Source organism: Channa argus, chromosome 14 (assembly GCF_033026475.1).
Source record: "Channa argus isolate prfri chromosome 14, Channa argus male v1.0, whole genome shotgun sequence".
Lineage (NCBI taxonomy): Eukaryota > Metazoa > Chordata > Actinopteri > Anabantiformes > Channidae > Channa > Channa argus.
Window position 1 is genome coordinate 14,171,654 of NC_090210.1, and position 25,040 is coordinate 14,196,693.

At 40.0% G+C, this 25,040-nt stretch overlaps 3 protein-coding genes across 5 annotated transcripts; 2 read left to right on the forward strand and 1 right to left on the reverse strand.

Annotated features, from left to right (window-relative positions):
- Nucleotides 1-104: 104 nt before the first annotated feature.
- dars2 (aspartyl-tRNA synthetase 2, mitochondrial) lies at nt 105-9,213 on the reverse strand. Of its 2 annotated transcripts, XM_067528689.1 has the most exons (17): nt 8,752-9,211; nt 8,188-8,293; nt 7,520-7,586; nt 7,213-7,314; nt 6,798-6,893; nt 6,568-6,691; nt 6,427-6,473; nt 6,095-6,201; nt 5,591-5,660; nt 4,975-5,154; nt 3,261-3,368; nt 3,067-3,129; nt 2,607-2,759; nt 2,220-2,438; nt 1,722-1,832; nt 1,572-1,647; nt 105-986 (listed from the first exon to the last, which is right to left on the reverse strand). In XM_067528689.1, exons 1-17 carry the CDS (start codon nt 8,909-8,911, stop codon nt 793-795), a joined length of 1,983 nt encoding a protein of 660 aa, XP_067384790.1. In that variant the 5' UTR covers nt 8,912-9,211; the 3' UTR covers nt 105-792. The 2 variants fall into 2 exon arrangements, with proteins under 2 accessions (XP_067384790.1, XP_067384791.1); XM_067528690.1 differs by lacking the exons at nt 5,591-5,660; nt 6,095-6,201 and having other exon boundaries at nt 8,752-9,213.
- Nucleotides 9,214-11,930: 2,717 nt separating this feature from the next.
- On the forward strand, nt 11,931-17,183 carry cryz (crystallin, zeta (quinone reductase)). 2 transcript variants are annotated; one of them, XM_067528693.1, is made up of 8 exons: nt 11,932-12,094; nt 13,896-14,048; nt 14,283-14,446; nt 14,925-14,976; nt 15,066-15,215; nt 15,711-15,812; nt 16,216-16,311; nt 16,449-17,183. In XM_067528693.1, the coding sequence occupies exons 1-8, from the start codon at nt 11,993-11,995 to the stop codon at nt 16,608-16,610; spliced, it is 981 nt and encodes a 326-aa protein (XP_067384794.1). In that variant the 5' UTR covers nt 11,932-11,992; the 3' UTR covers nt 16,611-17,183. The 2 variants fall into 2 exon arrangements, with proteins under 2 accessions (XP_067384795.1, XP_067384794.1); XM_067528694.1 differs by lacking the exon at nt 15,066-15,215 and having other exon boundaries at nt 11,931-12,094.
- Nucleotides 17,184-17,295: 112 nt separating this feature from the next.
- On the forward strand, nt 17,296-24,747 carry lrrc53 (leucine rich repeat containing 53). The gene is made up of 4 exons (XM_067528691.1): nt 17,296-17,499; nt 20,277-20,493; nt 20,630-20,850; nt 21,358-24,747. Exons 3-4 carry the CDS (start codon nt 20,724-20,726, stop codon nt 23,424-23,426), a joined length of 2,196 nt encoding a protein of 731 aa, XP_067384792.1. The 5' UTR covers nt 17,296-17,499; nt 20,277-20,493; nt 20,630-20,723; the 3' UTR covers nt 23,427-24,747.
- The last annotated feature ends 293 nt before the right edge of the window (nt 24,748-25,040 follow it).

Consider the following 25,040-nt stretch of genomic DNA (forward strand, 5'->3'; position numbering starts at 1 on the left):
CTCTCAGTCAGATATGCAGTTTTATTCACTTTGTCTGGAGTCTGCCCTCAGTGTGTAGGATCCTGATGATTTGTGAGATGGATAAAACACAAATTACACAAACGTTGCAGCATCAGATTTTATAATTGGTTGCAAAGATTAAGTCTTTTTCTATCAACTTCAGTATGATGCCTTTAAAGTAATATTCAACACCTAAAAGGCCACATGCTTTACACAAAATCTGGAAACTATGTGAAAAACCTGAGCAATGAGTGGGGAAGCTGAAGTACAGGACAGGACAGTACTAAAACAGTTACTTTGTTTGTAAGTCAGTTGTATTTACATGATGAGATCAATAAAGCGAAGTAATGTTTTGTCAGTTACCGGGGTGTAATATGTGTGTCTGCCCAAACACAATGGTTGTATTAGTGAAAATACGACTAAATATAATTTAACTTGGTTCCAATCCAAGAAGTTTTAGGAAATTTGCAAGAAACCACCATAACAGAGGTTCATCACATGAACTAACACCAGTCTAACCACAAGTGTCTTTCTTTATTAGTAAGACTTGGTTGTAAGCTTCTCTTCTTTGTTGAACTCAGGCTGTGGCTGTTTTCACGTGGATGTTCAACAATAAAGAGCTCCAGCCACAGCATCACCTCCTCTTCGTGTTCTCATCATCCTCATCTCTGCTGGCCAGCTGCCAGAGTGTCTCATAGGGTGCTCATTGTCTCCTCATACTCTTTACTCTGTTGTCACAGTTACATCACCCTTTCACACTACTGTCTCTTCATCTCTTCCTTATTGATCTGCTCACTTTGTCTCAGCTCCTTCTCTTCCTCCCTCTGTGGGCCATTTGACGGAGATGTGGTAAGGCTTCAGCTCCTCTTCAGACAGACAGTCTGGGGCACGGCTCATCAGGTCATGACCGCGGAACGACTTGGGGAAGGCAATGACGTCACGGATGCTGGGAGCCCTGACCATGATGGAGACCAGCCGATCCAAACCTAGAGAAACATGGAGTAGTAATGCCATAATGAACACTTCATCATTTCACAGTAGGAGTATACGTATTACAATACATTAACTTTTTGCCCTACTCAACCCGTTGCTGCCACTTAAAACTGCATTCTTGAACTTACTCACATTTTCTTACTGGGTTTAGTTATTGGCTTGTTACAGATGTATGTATACTCACATATATGCATACTAAGCTGTAGTATACGGTTTTACTGGCTGCCTTTATCAGTGTTACCAGAGACCCTCGGGTCAAATGTTCTAACAGTTTTCCATTTATTTATTTTTTTTAAATTCAATGTCAAAATGTGTTTTACTTTAGTTCCACCAGTCAATAACTTTCAGATTAGTTAGTTTTATAAGTGTAGATCCACATGGTTTGTGTCAAGGCCAGGAGTTTATGTATTGGTATATACATGGCAACCCTGATCATATCTTTGTACATGGTTTCCAGCCTAGGCCCCAGTGACAGTAACCACCTCTGGGGAGAGGGGTTGCAGCAACAACCCCCCTCCCCACCCACCCCCAACAGGCTCCAGCAACACTACTTGTTTACTTGAGTGTGTGAACCATACCCAAAGCAATGCCTCCGTGAGGTGGAGCTCCTGATGCTAGAGCCTCCAGCAGGTGACAGAGGAGACTGGGATCCTCCTGCAACAGACACATGCCAAAACCAATTATGACCAGCACATCCAAAGGTGGACTGACCCCACATGATGACCTACCTTTAGAATATCCTTCAGGACGTGAAGCTGATCTGAGGCATTGTGGATACGGATGGATCCTCCTCCAATCTCACAGCCATTCAACACCAAGTCAAAGTGCTGCCCCCGTACCTAAGAAAGTGAAAAGACACAGCATGAGGCTTGATGCATCCCACAAGACTGACTGACTGAACTAATGTATTTACATATATAAATGATAAATGGTCTGCACTTATATAGCGCTGTTCTACCTTTTGGTATTCAAAGCACTTAACACTGCTTCTCATTCACCCATACACACTCACAATCACACACCGGGAGCAACTAAGTTGGGGTTCAGTGTCTTGCTCAAAAACAATTCAACATGTGACCAGAGGAGCCGGGGATTGAACCAACAACTGTGGGATTGGTGGAAGACCACTCTACCGCCTGCGCCACAGTTGCCCTAGTGTGCCTATGTTATGTATATGTTAACATTAATTAAATTAAACCAGATTCTGAGAGAATCTATATGACTACCTTGTGTGGGTCTGTGTAGAGTAACTGTGTGTCCTCTGGCAGTGGAGCAGTAAATGGATGATGGGCTGACTCTAGCTGCTCTGGCTTGTCTTCTTTAGGCAAAAACAGAGGGAAGTCCACTACCCACAGGAAGTGGAAAGCTGCAGGGTCTCTTAATGAAATGCCACAAGACTCCAGCAGCTCTGCACACCGCATGCGAAGATTTCCCAACAACGGACGCTTTCAGAGAGGAAGGTTGGGGAGAGAGAAATAAGAGGAGAAATGTGGAATCATCTTACTGCATATTGTGTTTTATCTTCCCCCCCCTGTGAATCTCCTCCCCAGTGATCATTCTAACATAACCTTATTGTCATAAGGTCATAAGTTTGTTATCATTCATTCTCTTACCACAGTGTGAAGGCAACCAGCTGCAATCAGCAGCAGGTCTCCAGGTTTGGCTCCAGTCCTCTTCAGCAGCTCCTCTGTGGAAGAGACAGACAACAGCTTCGTCAGTGCAGACTTGACTGTGTTGTCTGCTCTGACCAGCACCACGCTCAGCTCCTTGGAGAAGAACACAGACACACACACACACACAAAGAAATTAAAATAGAGAGTGGACACAATATTCATGCAACTGTGAAAAAAAGCTTTCTAAAGCGGAGCTGTATCAGAGCCGTTGCTTCTTCTCCACAGCAATTTTGACAGAGCAGTTCATTATGATGATGATTGTAGCCTAGTGCAATTTGCATGTAAATATAAAGTAGATTGTTCAGTGCCTCACTTCCGTCCAGACTGAAATATTTTACATTGTCCTAGATGGATCAATAAAAGTTGTACAGACATTCGTGTTCCCTCCAGACAAACCTACCTGCCCAAACTGAGTCTTTGCCATTTGTTTCAGTTCTTCCAAAACCTTTCCAGGGAAAAGCTTCTGTAGTCAGACACAGAAAACATTGTTTGAGACAGAACAGACATGACAATAGCTCTTTTAATTTTTCATGTCTCCTCATCGTACCTTCTGTACATTGTAAAGCATTTCCACCACAGAAAATCTTTTCTTACCGTTCCACTGGGGACACAGATGGCCTGAATGGAGCCTTCTGGTTCACTTAGAGCAGATCTGAGGAATTCAATTTCCGTGGATAAGAAAAGTTCACTGATGTCAATCAGCTGGACAGACAGACAGATAAGATGAAGACAGGAAATCAGACAGAGGTGTTTAAACATGAAAAACACAACAGACATGAACCTACAGAGCCAGAAGCAATGATGCAGTGTTTCCTACACATACAATATACTTGGGTGGGCTGCCCAAGTATATTTATGTGATGCTTTTAGGCTTGTTCATCGATCAGGTTGTTTGGGTTATTGTAGCCCACGTACTGTATATTTTGGTCTGGCAGGACTCAACAGGGGTGTGCAGGACATGCATTATAGGAAGCAGTGTGTGAAACAGAAGATTGACAAGTGCTTTTCTTTGGCTGAGACAAATGTGTAAAGACACCTGTCACTCACTGGGTTTGGTGACTGTTCTGGAAACATTGTTACATTTAGATTAACCCTTGAAAAATGATTTTTAATACACAGTATTCAACACAACGCGTATGCTAAATCGGAAAATATGAAAAAAGTTAGGACAATATGTAGAATGTCAGTAAACAACAATACCTCAGAAATACATTGGGACCAATGTTAACTTGTTCTGTATGGTTCTAGTTCGAAGAGTACAAGTAGTTTATGTAATGATGTCATCTGGAGGAGTTTTTAAGCTAGAAGCAGACACCTATTGTATGTTTATAAAGAGAATGTGAAGTCACATCACGCTAAGTTTTATCATCTTGTGAGGCTCGTCCAGTCATTTTGCTGGTGAGTTGGAGTCTTTGTTTTGACTTTCTGTCAGGATTCTGAAATGTGTCACCATAGTAGATTGGTAGAGGACTGCTGCTTTGCCTTTACCTATCTCCAGCAGATCCGAAGGATTTTATAACTTTTTAACCTACCAAGACAAAAGATATGCAGCTAAACCATTCTAACCACCAGCACTACAGGCTGAGCACAAACTTGATAAGATTGCCTAGGTAACAGTTAACATGATGTGATGCAACAAGGCAGAGAGAAGTGGTAAGTTCAAAACCATTTATATAAATGCACACAACACAAATTAGAATTACAGTATGTATTCCCTCGTCTTTCTTATATTAAAATATGTCTCTGCTTCTTGCCATATGACATCTTGTCGGGCAAGTGTTCAGTTAAGAGGATTTCATGTGGAAGAGTTCTGAAGGAGCAGCCAGAACTAGATCCATAGGAACCAATCACTCTTTAACACATGTTTTCTAGTTAAATAAAGCTGAGCTGCATTTAACCAGTTAACCTGCTCCAGAAACGTTTACATTCACAGGGTCAGAAGGACTTAACAGAGCCAGTTGGGCCAGCTGTTCAAAATCCCAAATGTTAGTTCACTGTGAAGCCAGGTAACCTGAAGGGAACCAGATTCAGTCCCAGGTGTTACAGGTTTCACACAGTTCTCATTGGAAAACCATCCACTATTATTATTATTTTTAAAAAAATTCAAATTGTGCAAATTGCTGCACTCTCATCACTTACACTTTACATACTGTCCCAACTTGTCTGGAAATGAAGTTGTATATGACAGTATAAACAATTAATTAACTTTAACTTTATACACAATTGTCTTTTTACTGTTTTCATCAATTTGCTTAACCTAATGAAAGCCCAAGAAATGTCTGACATCTACTAATTTCTACTCACCCACCTTCATACTGAATCTGGTATCAGGTTTGTCCACACCATAGTCCCTCATAGCCTCTTCATATGTCATAGTCTGGAAAGGAACCTTAATGGCACCAATCTCTGCAGGCCAGGAGTACTGTAATAAACCCTCCACCAGGGACATGATACCTGCCTGGTCCACAAAAGACATCTCCATGTCTACCTGGGAGAGATGATGAGAAGATAACAATTCAGATACTGTAACACTGATTCCAGGATTCACACCGAGCTTTGGTAATCTGTTCCCCACATGGTGTATTAGTTAGGATTTTCACAAAGGCCCTCCAGGTTTTACTTCTGTTACAGATGCTTCTCATTCCCCAATTTCTCTGGAAGAAAAGTCAGAAGTGTTGGAAGTCACAGGGTTCTCCACTGTCCAGCCAGTTTGAAAGAAAGAGAAGATGGAACTGAGCGCGCAATCAGGAAATAGATGCTAGTTTCTGCAGGTTAGGTTTACAACCTTCGCATTGCATGCGTCCTTCTTTTGGCTGCATTTTGCTAATTCCACTTTGGACTGAATGTGGCTTTAAACCAAGTCTACACAGAATGCTACACTTAAGTGCAATTTATCCTGTTCCCATCCTTCCCCCTGGTCTTACCTGGGTAAACTCAGGCTGCCTGTCTGGTTTGGAGCCTTCATCTCTGTAACACCGAGCTATCTGGAAGTACCTGCAATTTCAATGAAAGCATAAAAAACTTCTTTGCCTTCTTTGTTCCCAGAATGGGGAAACTTATAGCTAAAGTGTGAACATGTTAAGACACAAAAGGCTGTATGTGAGATTTCACATACATGCAAATGAATCCAAACATCTGTGTTTGCTAACATCTATCAACTATTTGGAAAGCCCTGGTTTGTACTGTATAAGATATTGTACTTGTTCTTCACCAAGATCACCAAAAAACAAAAACAAAAAACAACTCAGTTTAACTATAAATAAATATGTTTAGGTACTAATATATTATGTGCAGTTCATCATACGTACAATACACAAAACCAGTAATTGCACTCAGAGCTGGGTGTTGCTCTTTTTATATCAGTGTAAAACACATCAGGATACTAGTGGAAAAACATTGAGCTGTCTTCTGCTCCAGCTTGTACCCACCTGTCTATACCAGCCACCATCAGAAGCTGTTTAAACTGCTGTGGACTCTGGGGAAGGGAGTAAAACCGGCCTGGTTCTCTAGAGGGGACCACAAACTCTTTGGCTCCCTGGAACACGAAAGAATGTAAGAGCTGGACTGGAAGATTTCAGCCAAAGTTGTTTTGTTTTTGTATCTATCAAGACTACATTAGGTTATGTTTAAAGAAATTAAATGGAGGCCTGGACAAAATTGTTTTCTTAAATTCATATTAAAGGGCCTGGAAGATAAACTCTTTACTGTGACTTTGTGCCAGTGATAAAGAAATCTTTAAAACACTAAAAGAGTTTCATACCCCTGGTGTTCTTTTGAACAAAGTTGGAGTTTCCACATCCACAAAACCTATGAATTAGAAAAAAAAAAAACATTGTGAAAATAAACACCTTACGTAACGAAGGGACCAAGCAAGCAGAGAAAATAATCTCACTCTTCATACCGTGAACATTACAGAGGTATTCTCTCATCTTCATCACCAGCTTAGATCTCAGTCGAAGGTTCGTCTGCATCTGAGTGGACCTCAGGTCCAGGTAACGATACTGCATCCGCAGAGACTCGGCTTTCTGTCAAATCAAACACACACACATACACCCATCAATAATAAAATTAAATAACATCATGCTCATGGCATTGGACAGACAGCATGTGTACATAGTAGTAGTCACTTACTCTGACAAAGTCTTTAATCTCAAAAGGCAACTTGCGGCTCACATTGAAAACCTCCACGTCTTCAGCAAGGACTTCTATTTCTCCTGTTGGCATTTTCTGATGGTACAAACAAAGCAGAATTATTATTCTAAATCATGCCAAAATTACTCAAATGTTAGACGAAGCATTTCAAAATACTGTGAAAATTCTACTTTACATTACTGCATCGAGTAATTTAACACTAACCAAATAAAATCGGACTGAAAAAATTTGTTGAATCCTTCACATCATTAAAGACGTTTTCTGAGGATACTGCAGATTTCTTTTTTCTTTCCAGTGTATTAGTGGTGCTGGTGACGCCAAATGTCCTCATCTAAATAAGAGCATCTGCTTTTAACAGCTAGTCAGACGTGTACAAACATACAGGGACACACACCTTGTTCTCCTGTCCCACTGGTCGTTGTCTTACTGTTCCTGTCACTTTGATGACAGACTCGGCCGTGAGCTCACACAGCACTGCTTTCAAATGACTTGCAGGCTTAAGCAGAGAAAAAAAAGGGCTTATAGTTCCATTATTTATACACGCTGTTACATTCCTGCTTTTTTACATCAAGTCCTACTCTCTGTACTAAAAACTGTTTATATTATTACCAATTACTATTATTAATATATTATACCTTAATATATACTGTGATAGGGAAAACAAGCTTTGTATTCTGGTACTTAGTTATTTTTATCCTTACTTCTTCTTGAGGAATTAAAATCTGAGTCACACCACTGAAATCTCGTAAGATGATGAACAGGTCTTGTCTGTTAGAGACACAAACACAGTGTTAAAACACAATTTTGTATAAGACGTCATGGGAGTCAAACAATTAGCTGATAATGCTTGAGCCTTGCTATATTCAATAAATAACTAACAGGTTGTGTAAAACATTCTGCCTTCTAATCACATTTGTGAAATTGAGTATAGAGAGCAAAGAAAAATCTCAGTGATCTACCCCTGACCAGAAACTTTATTTTGGGGCAGAAATACACCCCTCAAACTAAAATTAAATCCCAGTTCCTCTAGAGGAAATAAATGCAGATGAACTATGTTCTAAGTTAATCTAGGCTAGTAAAAGTTAAAAAGGTCCTGCCATGGAAATGGGCCTTTATTGGTATGGCTCTAAGGATGACAATACTAGTCTATCAAACCATTTTATCCTGGCTCAATGGTGATCCTGACTTTGGTAATCACTTGAATTTTATTTTTTATTTTTTGCTGTATGCACAGACAATTATTGGGATGAATTAGAATAACTATGGAGATCTGTTCAAAATTATAATGTGTCTAAACATCTGTCTGCAAACCTAATGACTCAGTAGTTAGATCTTTTTCAATGTGTAAAAAGAAGTAACAGAGTCTTACCTGAGGTACTGGACCCATCCACAAAGAATGACTTTGTCTCCTACATGATCTGATCTCAGTTCTCCACAGGTGTGACTTCTGAATGACAGACTGCTGGGGACTGACACTAAACAGACGAAGGAAGCACGTTTCAGAAACCTGGGAAATGCATGTTATTCTACAAAGAACACAGAGTTTTACAAACACCAACATGAACTAACAAGAATACCATGAAACAAAGTAAAGTCTGTCAAAATGTATCAAAAAGCAACAACTAAAGGACACCATGGCATTGTATGTTTTGCATCTGCTGTACAGTATACACACAAAATGTAATAAAGTATCAAGTAAAATGTGTCCTTTATATTTACTATTTACTTTTTTAAAAAGTATTTTTGAATGAACTAAGATTCGTGGTCACAAGCTTTTATATGGCCCGATATTTTAGAAATCTAACTGAAAACAGCTAAAAGTTAAATTAGCAGATGGGTCAGATTTTGTTGCCCTTCTAATGTCTACGCTCTCATGTTAGCACAGTGGTGAGACCACCTATCCCCACTCTGCAGAGCACTTTGACCGTGTTACCTGTGCGAGCAGCATCAGACTTGCAGCTCACATGTCTCAGCGGAGCTCTCCACAGCCCACGTCCTTGACCGAAGGTCGCAGCGGAGCTCCGACCCCAAAGTGTGGGAGCCCTGAGTTCACTGAACACTCTCTGCAGAAGACACCTGCTCTTAGTTGCCATTTCTTACACACACAAAGTTGATGCAACCTTGTTATCAAAATCCTCAAAGTGTCCAGTCAGTGTCTTGATGTTTGAATGAAGACACATGGAGGAAGACTATAATAAAAGGGCTATCGCCGATAACCAGGGCGTTTACACTGAACCTGGATGTGCGTGCTGTATACAGGAATGATTCAGGTAGAACTTTCCTAATACATCCATGGTTGAAACAAAACTGGTCGTTTCCGCTTTCCTTCGTACCGGTTCTGCATTTCCGGTAGTTCTACACAGTTTTCGCGGCTCTCCGCTCATGCGGATAAGCTACAGCATCACACATTAGATCAGTCACAATCAAATCATGTAACGGTCGGGCATACGTAAACGGATGTGACGTAAAGTTCCTCACACAACAAAGTGCATATGGTTCGTAAAAGAAGTTTTTTTTTTTTTTTAAAAAGAAACTTTATTGATCCAAGAACAACGAGGGAATAGCAGGAAGCTTAACAAAAATAACAGACGTCTACAGAAAAACCAATAAAAAAGTTAAATAACAAAAACACGGACACTCACGGATATGTAATTAACACCTGAGAGAAAACTTTATAGGAGAGATTCTCTTTTCATGTAAAGCTACTGACTCTATGCCTGCTTTTAATAAACAAGAACGATATGGCCAAAGACCCAAGTTTGGTATTAGATAATAAATCCCAAAAGGAACAACTAGATTATGAAATATGATTATTTTTTGTTTACGTTTTGTCAATGAAGTAGCCTATAAAATATACACATCCAGCCTCTCAAGACTGATTTGGTTTTTAAATCAGGCAATTTTAATTAATGTTTACACTGAATCATTTCCAATATTATTTTAAGCAGGATGGTGCGATTGTAGTGTACAGGGTTTTTCTGTCTTAGTTGTTCCCGAAAAATTTACAGCAACATTTTTCTATGATTTAACTGTGTGTCCTTGCATAGAAATGGATTAAAAAGTCATAACATTAGCACCACCTGGTGGACAGGTTAGCTTTTAGTAGTAGCTATGATCCACGGGGGTCAGGACACACACAGTATATACCCCAGTATATTACATAAAGACTAATACATTTTGACTCACAATTGGAAAGAAAAATGTCATAATTTTCTGTCATAATTTATTATATATTTCATGTATAAAAATCACACAAGACAATCCCGTGTTTGTGGTCATTAAAATCCTAGACAATTCATGGTAATTCACTGGCTAAAATGTGTCTGAACCCTGGCCATTTTTTTGCTGTCCAACCAGCTTCATCTGTAAGTTTCCGGATTTTCAGCCACCACACCTGTCTACACTTGAAACAGGTCTAAACAAGTTGCAACAAAAGGAAGTATTACAGTATGTTGGTCATAAAGCAGTAGCCTATAGATACAGAAAGACAAAACATAGCATAGCCAACTCTCTAGCTATGTGTAACAGATGTCTTTTGACAAATACAAACTGTTTAATGATGACTAATGTTTTTGCTAGGCTTTAGTTTGGCGATACGTAAGAAAATAATTTTACATTTGAAAATTGTGGGTGTGTCCGCTGTTTCTTTAGATGTGCCAGCCACACACTGACTCAGCAATAATACACTATTGTGTTGGGCCCCTATTAAGCCCCCTACATGTCAGTTTGTTTGAGGATGAAGGTTGGATCAAACCGAAATAAATTATACTGTGTTTGTGGATTGTGTAGGACATATCTAATATTTAATTACAGATTAGAGTGTGTATTGATTTGATGTTAAAACTACTTGACATACAAGTTCTGCAGAGAACCAAACACTAGTATCCGTACAAAGTGCATGTTGGATAGTCCACGTATTGTGTTGTCTTCCTAACGATATTCTTCTGATGCTTAGGAAATAAACATTAATGATTTAAGTCTTTAATTAGTAAATGACACAGAATGTGTTGTGAAGCCCCAACAGTTAACCGTAATTCTGTTAATTTTATTATTTCTGACCAATTGCTTATGTAGTTGCATATCAAATCAGCAGATCATTTCCATACAGCATCAAACTGACCTGCTGCATTTCAGAATTTTTATTTATTTCATGTTAAATATCTGAAGTACAGGTACTTCGTCACTGTACATTTTACTGTACATTTTTCACATATATGCATTTTACTTAAGTAGATTTAATTATGTCTACTTTTACTTTTACTCCATTACATCCAAGAGCAAATATCTACACTTTTTACTCCACATTTCTAATCAAAGCTGCATTACAATCACATCACTTTACACCTTTCATAATAAAACACTTTTCCCATTTTTTTATGAAAATGAATCACTGGAGAAATGGGCATAGTGTGAATTTCTCCTTCCAAGGTGATATTTAAAAGACTTATTTGGCATATTCACAGTATTCAAGGTGAGCTAATGTGCAGTACATTTGATTTGACTTCCTGAACTTGGCATTGCCTACCTCTAATAAAACTGAAAAAAGCTTCAGACCATACAGTTAATCAGCTTCAACCCATCATTTATGTCTATTACCAATAATTAGTCCCTCCAAACAAGAAGTAGCACTGCTCCACAGAAAAGGACAGAGTAAAAAAAAAGTCAAGTACTTTTACTTTTAATACTTAATAAAAAAATAAATCATGCACTTACTTTTACTTATGCAGAAATTTCAGCAGGTACCTCTACTAGAGTACATTACCGTTGGTTTTAATACAGATTTTGAGAACCTCATCAACCACTGTGTGAAGGTTAAATTATAAACACACATCACCTGTGCAGCAGTGTAAGTATCGCTGTCATATAGAACAGATAAAAGTTATGAGATTAAAAACATGATCTTTAATAATTAACTGGACATTTTATTTAATTCAACTCAGACCCCGTACGATATGAGTATTTGTGATCTTATTTAAAGATGACTGCTTTATTCTGTATAAAGAATGTGGAAACTGTTCATCTTGATTACAGCTTTTTGTCACCACCCCCTTGCTGCTGCCTCCTGCTCTCGTTCTCTCCATGGGGGGCGCAGCTCCCCTCGATAATATATTTCGATCACCGTGTGTTTGTGGACATCTCGGAAGTGAACCGCCGTGTTGTTCCGCCGATCCAACATGTCGAAGCTGATGAGAGCCATCCGAGTGGGAGAGTTTGGACCTCCGTCTGTCCTCAGACTGTGCTCAGATGTGCCGGTTCCTCAGCCTGGACAAAGACAGGTGAGACACACAGCTCAGGTGTAAAAGGCGGAGCTGTTAAATCACGTGTGCTGTTTCTTTGATGTGATTATCACCATAATCTGTGACTTTTGTTTGTGCGTGCACACGCAAGAAAAACTCCCGGCAGGGCTCGTTTTCTGCAGGGTTTCTTTGTGCATGCTGGCAGATCCGGAGCAAGTCTTTGGGTGTGCCACAGCAAAGTTTGTCTATATCAAGAAGTAGACCAATGAAGCTAAAAGTACCAGGTCGTGTGGTTTTAATGTTATGGCTGAAACTCGAACAAAACTACCATACAGTTTGTTGCTGTTGGTGGGCTTACAATAAAGGTCTCGAAACCACCAAAATCTGTCCCTGAAGCAGCACGTCTCGTCATTTTAGCAAAAAAGCAAATTGATGAAATAGTCCAACCATGCGGGACAGATGTTAACAGCCTCCTTCTGAGATGTGCAGGTGCCCAGAGCTTGTTTTCTTCTTGAAACGTGCTATAGTGCAAATAGTGAAAACACAACTCACAGTCACCCACTGATTGCTTTCGAAACTATTTTCAATTTCAGCAGTGTGCGTGTCCACACTACTTAGAAGTCAAAAGAAGCTAAAGATGTCTGTGTAGTATGTTGGCATTGGTCTCCACTCTTCAGAAATGTCAAATACGCAACTCTTCTACCATTTTCAACTCTAAATAGTCATAAACGAATAATAAACTATCCAAGAAGTAAAAATTAATCCTTTTCAGGAGGAACCTGCCTGGTTGCAACTCCTAGAAATAATCTTTTGTCACAAAATATTTTGTATGAAACCACCTTAAATTTACATAATAATTTTATATATATATATATATATATATATATATATATATATATATATATATATATATATATATATATATATATATATATATATATATATATATATATATATATATATATATATATATATATATATATATATATATATATATATATATATATATATATATATATATAAAATTTCAGCTTCAGATCTGCTCACTTGTCCTTTATGTCCTTCCCTTTAAAGTTAGAGCTATCACCTGGGGTGGCCAATCAGATTTTGGGCTAGTGTACAACCCCAGTCCACCCTTGTGGCTCTGCCTCTGGTCAGACCACCTTCATTATACAATACCGTCTATGAGGTTCCTGATTTTCAGCCACCACACCTGTGTGAACTTTAAACAGGCCTAAACCAGTTTCAACAAAAGCCGGGTTTACATTAGTCATATAGCAGTAGCCTATAGATACAATGGGTTGAAAACCACACAGAAAGACAAAACATAATACAGCCGACTTCCCTGCTGTGTGTAACAGATGTTTTTGACAAACGCTACTTATAACTTGTTTAAAAACGAACAATAATTAGACCAATAATTATTGTTTAGGCTATATGTAAAAGTAATTGTACATCTAAAAATTGTGGGTGGGTCAGCTGCTTCTTTGGGTGTGCCAGACACACTGACTCAGCAGTAGTACACTATAATGTTGGGCTCCTTGTAACCCCCCCACATGTCAGTTTTTTTGAGGATGAAGGATGAAAGAGCAGAAATAGATGATATTGTGCTTCATTAGTACAAATTTGTAACAGAAATTTGATTCATCAGACAACACAGTACCATTCTCTCTGGGAGCTTTGGAGCATGTGGGCAGTTTCACCAATTTGATGCTAAGATCATGTGTATTATGATGAAAAACTAAATATGCAATGAAGCTGGGAAACATGCTGGGAAATTTTGGATATAATTTTTTGGGGATCTGATGTGTAGCTCCTCAAAGATGTTTTTCTGCTGTAGGTTTTGATCCGTGTCCATGCCTGTGGTGTGAACCCTGTGGAAACCTACATTCGGTCTGGAATGTTTGCCCGCAAGCCCAACCTGCCGTACACACCGGGGACTGATGCAGCAGGAGTGGTGGAAGCTGTTGGAGAAGGAGTTACTGCTCTGAAGGTCGGAGAAACAAACACTCGATCAACCTTTATTAGTTAACAGGCTTGTTAGGACATGTGTAACTGAATGTCACTCTGCTGCTACTTTAGTAAATCGTTCTTTCTGCTCAGTGCACAGGTTTTACATTGAAACCGAGAAGTAACTGCGACAACAGCGTGTGCTAATTGCAGTCACTTTGTTGAATGAACAGCTGCAAGACTGCACTAAATCTGTTCCATGTACACATTCCTACAGGCAGGAGATCGTGTCTTTACCACAGGCTCAGAGACCGGAGCTTATGCAGAGTTCACCGTAGCAGCTGAGGACTGTGTCCACAAACTGCCCGATGCTTTAGACTTCACGCAGGGAGCTGCCATAGGAGTCCCTTACTTCACTGCCTACAGAGCTCTGATTCACAAGTATGGGCACGTGAATGAAACAGGCTGGTTAACTTTGCTCAGTTATGCAAAAGTTCAAGCAACACCATGCTGGTTGTTAACCCTCATGGACACTCCTATGGCACCACCATTAGGTCAAAGGACATAAGATGAGTAATATTATCTGTACTGCACTAGTTCAGGCAAAAACTCAAATATCACAAACTGAGGTGCATTTCAGTGTCTAGGCCTTGTTAGTTTTAGAAATTATTTGTTATGTTGATAAGTATAGAATTTCAAATTTTTCACATTCCACAGAATATGGACAGACTTCATCTCCAAAATGTTTGTCTCATTCTTTCCAAGACATATCCACTCAGGCCTTTTTCACTGCAGGGATCTTGCAACCCATAGCCCAATGTGTACCCCTCATGAAGGCACAGGGTGTTACTTTAAGCAGGTCAGTTTATCCCAGATGCTGTGACTTCAATATGTTAACCTGCTGTGCTTTGTGTTGCAGAGCTTATGCCAAGGCTGGACAGACTGTCCTCATCCATGGAGCCAGTGGAGGAGTGAGATTTTCTTTTTTTTCTTTTTTTTTCATTTTTGTTTGTTTCTAAATGTTTTCCACATCATGATTTGTGTGTGTGTGTGTGAGTAGGTGGGTGTGGCAACGTGCCAGTTGTCCCGTAATTTGGGTCTCAGGGTGCTGGGGACTGCAGGGACTCCAGAGGGAATGAAGCTAGTTCTAAAAAATGGAGCTCACTTGGCCTTTAATCACAGAGAAGAGGGCTACACAGATAAAATCATGGTATACACACACTCTGCATGAGCTACCAGCAGGGAATTAGCTTTTAAACAATATAGCAAGTACACATTTAAATACACTTTTAATTGAGTTGTTTTCTCACTACATAATTCCCCCAAAACAACATATTTCAACAATGTAGCTGATTTAATTAACTAATAAAATTTAGTTTACCTGCACTGACTTTAAAAAGGAGACATTGAGCTCTTTATGGTCCTGGTGGAAACCAAAGCACGGAGAAATATAAAGCCTGTTTGAAGCATTTTTGTAAGGGAAAGTATTGACATAGAAGGATTTTAGTAACTCATTTAATTCTTTTTGCATGATAAAAACAGTGGTCCAGAGGAAAATGGAGTTTCTTTGAAGGAGAAAAATCTGCTCCAATGGCCCATTTGCACACACATTTATTAACTTTAGCTCTGCAGTTTCTACAACAGCTGTGCACTGTGTCAGGCTTTAATATCAGCTTGTGAATGAAAATAATCTCTGTCTTTACAGGAAGCCACAGGTGGCAAAGGTATAGATCTGATAATAGAGATGTTGTCAAATGTGAATCTGAGTAAAGACCTCCAGATGTTGGCCTACGGAGGGCGTGTTATGGTCAGTACTGCTAGATTCTGCTACATTATTATTATTATTATTATTATTATTAAGTTTCATCTTAAAAACTGAGAACTTATAACATTGTAAAAGTAGAATTCATGTCAGAGCTGCTAAATTAGATTGTATTAGACTGTACCTAATAAAGCGGCCAGTGAGTGTACATATATATATGGTTAGCAATGCCATCATACAAAAGCTGACTTTTTTTGATCCTATTGTTAACCCAGATGTGTTCAGCTTACTGGCTAACTGCTCCATTCCCTACAGATTGGAGCGGTCAAATATTTGTTGAATCTTACTTGACAGATTTAAACTGCAGTAGCACTGCAGTGTGTACTAGTCTTTACATTTCTGCGTATTCATGTTCGCCTTTTTCTTCTGCTGTCTTCCTCCATGTTAGATTGTTGGCTCCCGTGGCCCCATAGAGATCGACCCCAGAGACACCATGTTCAAAGAGAGCAGCATTACAGGAGTTGCCCTTTACTGTGCTACACCGGTACAAAGCACCATCGCCTCCACACACACTTTGCATGAGAATACACATGTGGCTGTTTGATGCAACAAGAAAACTGATCCTGATACATGATTCCACTTAGTTCTTACTGGTTTCCTCTCTCTCCTTTTTTCTCCCAGGAGCAGAAGCAGGAGTGTGCAGCGTTTCTCTGTGCAGGGATGGAAGCTGGTTGGCTGCGTCCAGTTGTTGGTTCCAAGTATCCGGTGGACAAGGCATCTCAGGCCCACCATGACATTATTAAGTCTCCCGGGGCTGCTGGGAAGATAGTGCTGACCATGTGATATGTTCACCAAGTAAGGTTCAGGATGTTTGTAAAAGCGGAGACTTTTGAGGGGCTGTTACTATAAGCAGAAAATGGACACTACATTTAAATTGAAGAGCTTGCAGAACAATCCAGATGTGCTTCCAGATGATCAGTGTGATGAGACTAAGACTAAGGTGTCTGTCTCAATAATACTAATTTATTCAGAGGTGGTGGGACTTAACTGTGGGTTTATAGTTGCTACAAGTGATCGACTTTACCGCACTAATAGTTATTTGATCCACCGTAATAATAATTGTTGGTTTAGTGCAACACTAACTGAATGTTTACCACACTGAGCATGGATTTCTGAACAGTATGTGTTAAACTTCCTGCTTCTAGAATTCCCATCTCACTTAAACGAGGTGATTCTAACATTGTCTACTTTGTGCACAACAATATTCGTTTATTTTTTTGTTTGTTTTAGAGACCCTAGGCAATGTCAGAGCTATGTCATATATACACACTCTTCACCTTGAAATCCAATAATGAATATATTATATTTTTTCTTAGCTGTAAATGGTAAAATAAAATAAATTACATTAATAAAAAACATTGTAATGTGTTTGTCTCATTTTAAACAACACAGATAAGCATAAAAGAGTAAGGTTTAAGTCTAAGTGTGTCTAAGTCAGACATGACACCTGTGCCTCTCAGGTGACAGTCAGCTGTACTGAGCATGCTCCAAAAAGGGCCTGGTAATATAAGCTTGACATGCTTATATACACAGTAGCTGCTACAGCACTGTAGCAACCAGGAAATTATGGAACTCTGTCTTAGAAAGGCCTTCTAATGGGGTTCTGGATTAATAAGTGAGTGGAGTATACCATGTCCTTAGTGAGGCTGGACCTTTGTCTTGTGATCAACAGGTAATCAGTTTGTACCAGAGTAAATGCTCTTCAGTAACTGTTTGGTTTGGAAGGTAGTAAATGGATGTTGAGTGACATTTCAGAACTGGTTTTAGTGTGCTTAGTAAAAAAAAAGAAGCTGTAAGTAGGTTTTGTTTCCTATTAAAAAGACTCTGTAGACTTTCAAGGTAGGTTGTCTTTTGGTATTATGATTTATTTCAATATGTTTAGAAGCACCCATCCATTCATTCTAACTGTTTATCCTGTTTAGTGTCATGGGGGCCTGGACCCTATACACAGACATGTTTATTATGATAAAGCACTAGAACATAACATTTCTGCATTTTGGGTGTTGGATGCGCATGTCCTTAAGGTTTATTTTCACTTCCATTCAGGGAAATGGTATCTCATTTATATATGAGTGCAAAAATCATATATATGTGCAACAAGTATTTGGTTATACTCTGTGTGAGTTGGTAATTAGTTTACTCCTTGAGGGTCACTGAGGTCACACGTGAATCATCATCCTGTCCATTCAAACTGTGTGAAAAGCTGTGAAACTGCCACGGTTGATAAGTGGTGTTATAGTGTTAAGCAATGTCTCTTCTCTGCTGCTTTGGGTTGGAGTTTTTCTCCCACTGCCTGGTCACAATTAGAAGCTGGTCATCTGGAAGTTCATCCCCACCTGATCTCAGTAAAGTGGCTGTTGATTTTCTTGTGTCTAGTTCTGTTTAGCATTGCTGGTAAAACGTGGCAGGTTAGGTACAGCTGCTTTCAATCCAGATATGAAGTTTGTGTCTCTCACTCTGCAACATTAATTTATACACTTACTGATGGTGGGTGCCTCTGTTTTTCCTTCCTGATCCTAAAATCATAAAACTTTCCAATCAGTGCTTTTAGTCAGTCACTCCCTCTACCAGAGTGTTTATATTAACTGGGACGGTCTGCTAGTGGACTTATCCAGGCCTGATGTAAAGTACTCAGAGAAGATACATGACCAGATCTTGAGGACATCACATTAACAGGCAGAAAGTGTAGCGGCTATGGGTTTATAGTAGCTTGTTTTAACATTTAGTCTCACCATACAGTCATGGATGGATTGATGCACGGGTTTACTGGACAGAGGCAGGTGAAGCCAAGGGCCACGTGACCTCTTAGGTCCCTGGTTTTTAAATATAAAAGGTCACAGAAAGAAGCACAAATGACCACCAGGAGGTGAAGGAGGAAGAGGAAAGTGAGATGAACAGAAATACCCAAAATGATGATGAACAGATGCAGGTGTCAAAAGAGTGTGCACTGCAGCCTGCTGCACATGAGGATGCAGAGCCTCATATTGTTGATCCAGAGCTCTAGCAGAAACAATACAGGCCTCATTTAGCTTTGATGTGTGGCTGTCTGTCACCTACTTATCAGTCAGCATCACCTGAACCTACTCCTACTACTATGACACCACACACATACAGTACACACACACACTCTCTCTCTCTCAGTTTCAGTCTTTAATCTCTCACGATCTTCCTCTCATCAGAACAAACAGCAAAGCACCCACCATTTATTTAAATTAGTATTCTGTTTGATTGTATTTTATCTTTTTGCGCTGTGGATTGGGCAGAAAATATCCTCATCTGTGGTACATATGGAAGAACTGACATTAAAGTTGACTTTGAAGTTGTCTTAAACTCAGAACAAACAAGCATTATCATTTATTATAGTGACCCACCAATTAATATCTTTTTATGTACATTTTTACAAATATCCATTATCTGTCACAGCCTCTCCTATGTGGGTCATGGGGGTCATTCCAGCTGTCATCTAACGAGAGGCAGGGTGCACTCTGGACCGATCGCCAGTCTTTCACAGGGCCACAGAGAGAATACCATTCACATTCGCACCTACGGGCAATTTTAGATTCACCAATTAACCTAACATACATGTTTTTGGACTGTGGGAGGAACCAAATTAACCGAAGGTACTCCAGCAAGCACAGGGAACACATGCAAGCTCCACATAAAGGGCACGGCCGGCCCCAGGCATGAAACCCCAACCTTCTAGCTGTGAGGCAGCAACTCAAACCACTCCAATACTGTGCTGCCTGTTTTACAAGCATCATGATATAATAATATTGGTAAACTTAATAACACTACTATGAGGATTTACAACAAAAATCCCAGAAAAGGTGGAACAATGTGTAAAACGTAAATAAAAACACAATAAAATGCTTTTGCAAATCTCATGAACCCATATTTTATTCATAATAGAAAATATCCCCTCTTTATTTAACAACTGTCAACAACAACAGAGGAAAGTTGCCCCATTGTTGTCTGACGCAGGTTTCTAGCTGCTCAACAGTCCTGGGCCTTTGTTGATGGATTTTTTGTTTTCAAATTTTGATTCATCTGACCACAGTTTCCCTATTTGCCTCAGACCATTTTAAATGAACTTTTGTGAGATGACAAAAATGTTTTATCATAAAATTATTACAAAAATTATTTTATCACGAAACCTTTGATCACTGAAATTTCCACTGAATGCTAATTGCATGAACAGGTAGCAGGTAGATGCTCAGTTCCAACAGTGATTAGGAGTATGTATAGGAAGAATCATACTAACAGTAACACACAGTGTTACTGTTGGCACTGTGGCACAGTGGACATCCTCATTCTTTCTCAGTAAGCTCTGACCAGTCAAACCCAGCCTGAGACTCTCACTCTGCTCTACAGCATCATCATCACAGTTTGTTCCTCCTCAGGCTAAAGCCTGCACTTTGCCCCCTGATGTGATTCTGTATTGTTTTGCAGATCAGTGTTGGCTGGTTTTAAGGTAGCCCAGCCCTGCAGAGGCTAAAACGAAGGGAAAACCTGCCCAGCACCTTGGATTCTGGTTCCTTTGAATGGCTTCAGAGATCTAGAGAGTCTGGAGTGGCCCAGCTTTAACCTGGAATGTAACTCATGGAACTAGTCCTGTCAGCTTCAGGAAGCGGCTGCTTTGTCCGCCTTCATACACCGACCTGACAAGGTGAATGAGCTCTTCTTCAGCCCTTGCACACTAACACAGCTTTACTTGTTTTTGTTGCTTTAGGTAAAATAAATTGATGAATCAGTGCAGCACTAGATGACTTAAACCTGACATATTTTTCTGCTGCTGCCTTCAGATCTTCAGTCTTAGGATGGTGCAGGAGTATGAATGATAACACGCCTGTCACCACGGAGCAGGTCTGGCTGTAACCACCATGCTAGAGCTGACTGATGCCAGCAGTGTCCCATCCAATCAGAACATCACAGTGCAGACCCCCGACTGTATACATGGGAGTCGGCGTGATGCCGCAATTGTACAAACGTGACGTGGCCATAACTGCAGTCTTCTGCTTTAGTGGTGAGACTAAGACACAACACAATGAATAAGTTTCAAATTGATGTTGTCCACATTGTTTATGCTGTTTCCTGTGTCTGTGCAATATTAAGAAAACTCAACTGATCACTGACTCTCACAAGCGACAGTAAATTATGTCATTTTTGTATGTAGAGCCACTTAGTCCTGTTGTGCAGTTTATATGGAATTAGAGGACGGGTCACCATTAATATGTTTCATCAGTTTAAAATGTTAAATCTGAAACTCATCAAAGAAATAGTTTGCTGTGGATCAGTACTTAAAATTTCAGTTTAATTTGATTTAACATCTTTATGAGTTTACTGCTGTGATCGCACATTCTGTTTGCTACACTTTAACTAGATTGAGTTTAATTCAGGTCTCTTCAGGTCTTAGAAAGATCTTTAAGACTGAATACATTTATAAAAACAATGCTAATATTATAGAAATGAATAAGAATACTACTTAAAGACAACACTATCTTCACACTCAACCTGTCCTACTTTGCTTTAGGTGGTGTTGGTCTTACCCTGTTGGTTGTCCTCATTTGCTATCAAGCGTTTCGCAGGAAGAAACTAAAAGAATGCAAAAGAAAGAAAGAAGAAGAGGAGGGAGGCAGGACATTGGCCAACCACCATGCCTGTCACCATGAGCTTAGTGTGAACAGGAGAGATGTTTTATTGCAAACCAGTAGTGTTAGGCCATGGGACAGGGAAACTGGGTTGTTGGACACAAGGTACAAAAATCACAGTGGCCAGTTTCGGTCCAGAGTGGATGAGGACAGCAGCCATTTCAGGTGTCCGGACTGTTGCAACAAGGGAGAGATAGGAATGGGGAAGAGCCCCATGAGATGGAACAAAGAGATGGAGATAGAGGAGGAAATAGAGAAAAGAGGAATGAAGATGATATCAGATGAAGAGAGGACAAAAGCTGAGAATCAGCAGGAAATCTTGAGCAGGAACATTCCCAACAAGCTTTTCTCCCCTGCCGATTCGAAATGTTCCTCTCATCAATGGAGAGAAACTTTCAGTGAGAGAGCAGAGACCTTGCCCACCTATGAAACAGGGAGGGACATATACAGCTATAGGATTAATGTAGAAGGGAAGAGCACAGGATGTGAGACTTTGCACTGCGAGAGCTGCCACAGGACCTACAGACCACCACAGCAGAACATAAGACCATGGATGATTGACCCCAACATTCGAGAAGTAGGTGTATTTGATGGCTTTCCTCCTCAACACAAATTGATTGACAAGGGTAGGAACCACAACCAGTTTGATGGGATAAAGAACAAAGAGCCAAAAAGGGGATCAAAAAAGGTAATGTTTGACCTGGAAAGTTTGAGAACCCTAGAGCAAGAAAACAATCAAGGCAAGGACAAGTGGGCAGAAGAGGCGAGGACATCCAGACACAAGGAGAAAGATCAAAACAAGAGACAAAAAACTAAAACCCAGTACACTCGGCAACTGAAGGTTAAACTAAACTTGAACCCCTTAGGTAAAAGCAAAGTCCATCCTAAGAGAAAACACAAGCAGAACCACTCAGAGAAGAGTAGCTACAAGAAAAACCTGCAGATTGGGCCTGTTCAGTATCAGGGATCTGGATTGGTTCTAGGGAGTAGTGAACTACCCTTTAAGAATCCTTTCTCCCTTTCTGCTGCAGAGAGTATTCATACTACAAGTCTTCCTCTGCTGGCCTCTGCTGGCTCACAACTGACTGGCAGCAGTGTCTCCCTCCAAGGAGGTAATGTTCTGCTTAGTACCATGTCCCCAGCCTTTAATCCATTGCTCTCCAGTGGTCCAGCCTATTCTGCTGCTCCTAATATAGCAATAAGCGGGCCCAACTTGGCTTCAACTGGTTCCCTGGGTAGCTTTGGCAGGCAAACTGGGGTAGGCCTCATGCATACTGCTACATCTCTTCTGGCTAACACTGTACAAGCTAACCCTTTGCAAGCAGGTGCGATACAAAGTGCTCCTCCTCAGAACTCCCAAGCTGGAGCACTTGTCCTGAACTTGGCAACAAACCCATCTCTTAATCCTGAGCCCATCCAGTTCCTCTCTCAGAGCCAAATGCCTGACAGCTCTCCTCTTGTAGGTAGACTGAAGTCTGATCCAGCTCAGGGACCAGACCTTCAGACTACTAATGGGTTACATCAGCTGCCCCCTGAATCTCAAGTACCCCAGAGTACACAGAATCTTCCTGTCCAGGCCCAAGCTCCTCCTGATGGGTTGTCTGGGGTGACCTTCCGGGCACTGGGATCAGGTACTGATATGGAGAATCTGTCAACCAACAGTCAGACAGAGGCTGGGCAGGTACCTGGTGGATCAGCATACAGTATGTTAACAGGGGGTGCAGCTTTAGCTGAAGGTCCAGAAGTTGGTGTGTCTGGAGACAACACAGAGGCAGCAAATGTGTCAATATCAAGTGTCAGTGGATCTTCTCCGGGTGATGCTCCTTTGCTCCTGCACCAGGAGTATCTGTCAGAGGAGGGAGACTCTTCACCAAAGAGGAAGCTAAGACTGGCACTTCCTGAGAAGACATCCAGCCGACCACCTACTGCAATGGAGAAGAAGATACGCTAGCAGCTCTACGAATATTCTAAAATGTTTTATGTTTATGGTTAGAGGTATGTAGGGATTTCATGGATTAGTTTAGAAGAAGCATTTGTTTTTGTGTAGTGACGTTTCCCATAATACTCAATATGGTCACTAATGCTGATGCCCTCAAACTGTAACTCTATGTAGCATTATACCTCCACTTGAGTAAATCCCTGTACAGTACTAACTTTTCAATTGTAAATTGCACCATCTTACAATTATTGTGCTGCACCACAAATATCATTTGTAATTTTGGCTTGTTTTACAGGTGTTTGATGTGGTTTTACTTTTAAAATTATAAACACTGAGTATGAGCGCCCTTAGTTTAAAAGTTAATTTCTGATTTTGGAGTTGTTGACCTTAAGATTACTAAAGATCTTCCTTTAATTGAGTTATAATTTTTGACAAACCAAATCATGTCACTTGATCTTCATAAACTGCTAGTCTCACATTTTATAAATTTCATGATCTTTATTAGCTGTCATCACTACTAAGCTTTAATAATAAAACTCAATTTCCTGAAGCTCATGTATTATGGCTGAAAGCTGCAGAACAGTTACTACATGAACCTTGAGGTGATAGTTAAGCCTAATTTTGGATTCATTTTGAATTATAATAACTCCGTGGATTTTAGCATTTCATGTTAAATACAGTCCAAGCAATTACTGTTTGAGTTTCAACACTGTGCAGAAACACACACAGTCTTTAGCATTAAAGTGAAAGTGAGTCACTTCAAAAATAGTTGACTTATTAAAGCAAGACATCGACCTGAACAGGAAACACCCTGTAACAGCAGCGACTGTGATCTGACTTTGACTATGCCACAGTTGGACCACAGGGTCAGTGGTTCAATCCCTGCTCCTGGCTACATGTGGAAGTGTCCTTGGGCAAGACACTGAACCCCAAGTTGCTCCCAGTGGGTCAGGTGAGCACCTTGCATGGCAGCCACTGCCATTGGTGTGTGTGTGTGAATTGGTGAATAGGAATCAACATGGTAAAGCGCTTTGGATAAAAGCGCTATATAAGCGACTATTTACCATATTTACCATCTGCTATGTCCCTCCTTCTTTGAAGCAAATCAATTCCAGATTTGTCTGGATTATGTGATTGTCAGATAGGAAACTAACACATGCTTTAAGGACCTACAGCAAAGCAAGATCTCAATTTAAGGCTGTTCTGGAGTTTTGTTCTAAATGTGTTGAATTCCAAATGATCCACAGTGAGTTGGCTTTGAGGGAATCGTATCATTAAGTAAAGCAGCTCTCTAATGTTGCCATCAGGGGGCAGTGTGTACACATGATATTATCCCAGGATCTGTAGAATGTAACAATCATTCAAACACATTTGTTTGTAGTTTGTAAGGAAACAGATTTGCATTTTGGAAAATATCTTATTGTGTAGTAGATGGAATTAAAAAACTGTTTAAATTCAGAGGAATGCAGATTTCTGGATTTTCATCACGGATTTATTAGTCTGTAAATCAGAACCTTAGCTGTGATTGTGATTGAATTTGAACATAAAAAGGAAAAATTGAGGCCAAACAAATTTCCAGTACATACAAATTAAAATGAGCTCTACGTTTACCTTTGCAGTAGTGGA

Excerpts from the sequence above, each read along its gene's own strand:
- dars2 (XM_067528689.1), bottom strand. The coding sequence starts at position 8,911 with ATGGCAACTAAGAGCAGGTGTCTTCTGCAGAGAGTGTTCAGTGAACTC. Across the intron at positions 8,294-8,751 it reads GTCTGATGCTGCTCGCACAG|TGTCAGTCCCCAGCAGTCTG; the intron begins GTAACACGGTCA and ends TCGTCTGTTTAG. Across the intron at positions 987-1,571 it reads TCACGGAGGCATTGCTTTGG|GTTTGGATCGGCTGGTCTCC; the intron begins GTATGGTTCACA and ends ATGTTTCTCTAG.
- cryz (XM_067528693.1), top strand. The coding sequence starts at position 11,993 with ATGTCGAAGCTGATGAGAGCCATCCGAGTGGGAGAGTTTGGACCTCCG. Across the intron at positions 14,049-14,282 it reads AAGGAGTTACTGCTCTGAAG|GCAGGAGATCGTGTCTTTAC; the intron begins GTCGGAGAAACA and ends ACATTCCTACAG. Across the intron at positions 15,813-16,215 it reads CCTACGGAGGGCGTGTTATG|ATTGTTGGCTCCCGTGGCCC; the intron begins GTCAGTACTGCT and ends CCTCCATGTTAG.
- lrrc53 (XM_067528691.1), top strand. The coding sequence starts at position 20,724 with ATGCCAGCAGTGTCCCATCCAATCAGAACATCACAGTGCAGACCCCCG. Across the intron at positions 20,851-21,357 it reads TGCAGTCTTCTGCTTTAGTG|GTGGTGTTGGTCTTACCCTG; the intron begins GTGAGACTAAGA and ends ACTTTGCTTTAG.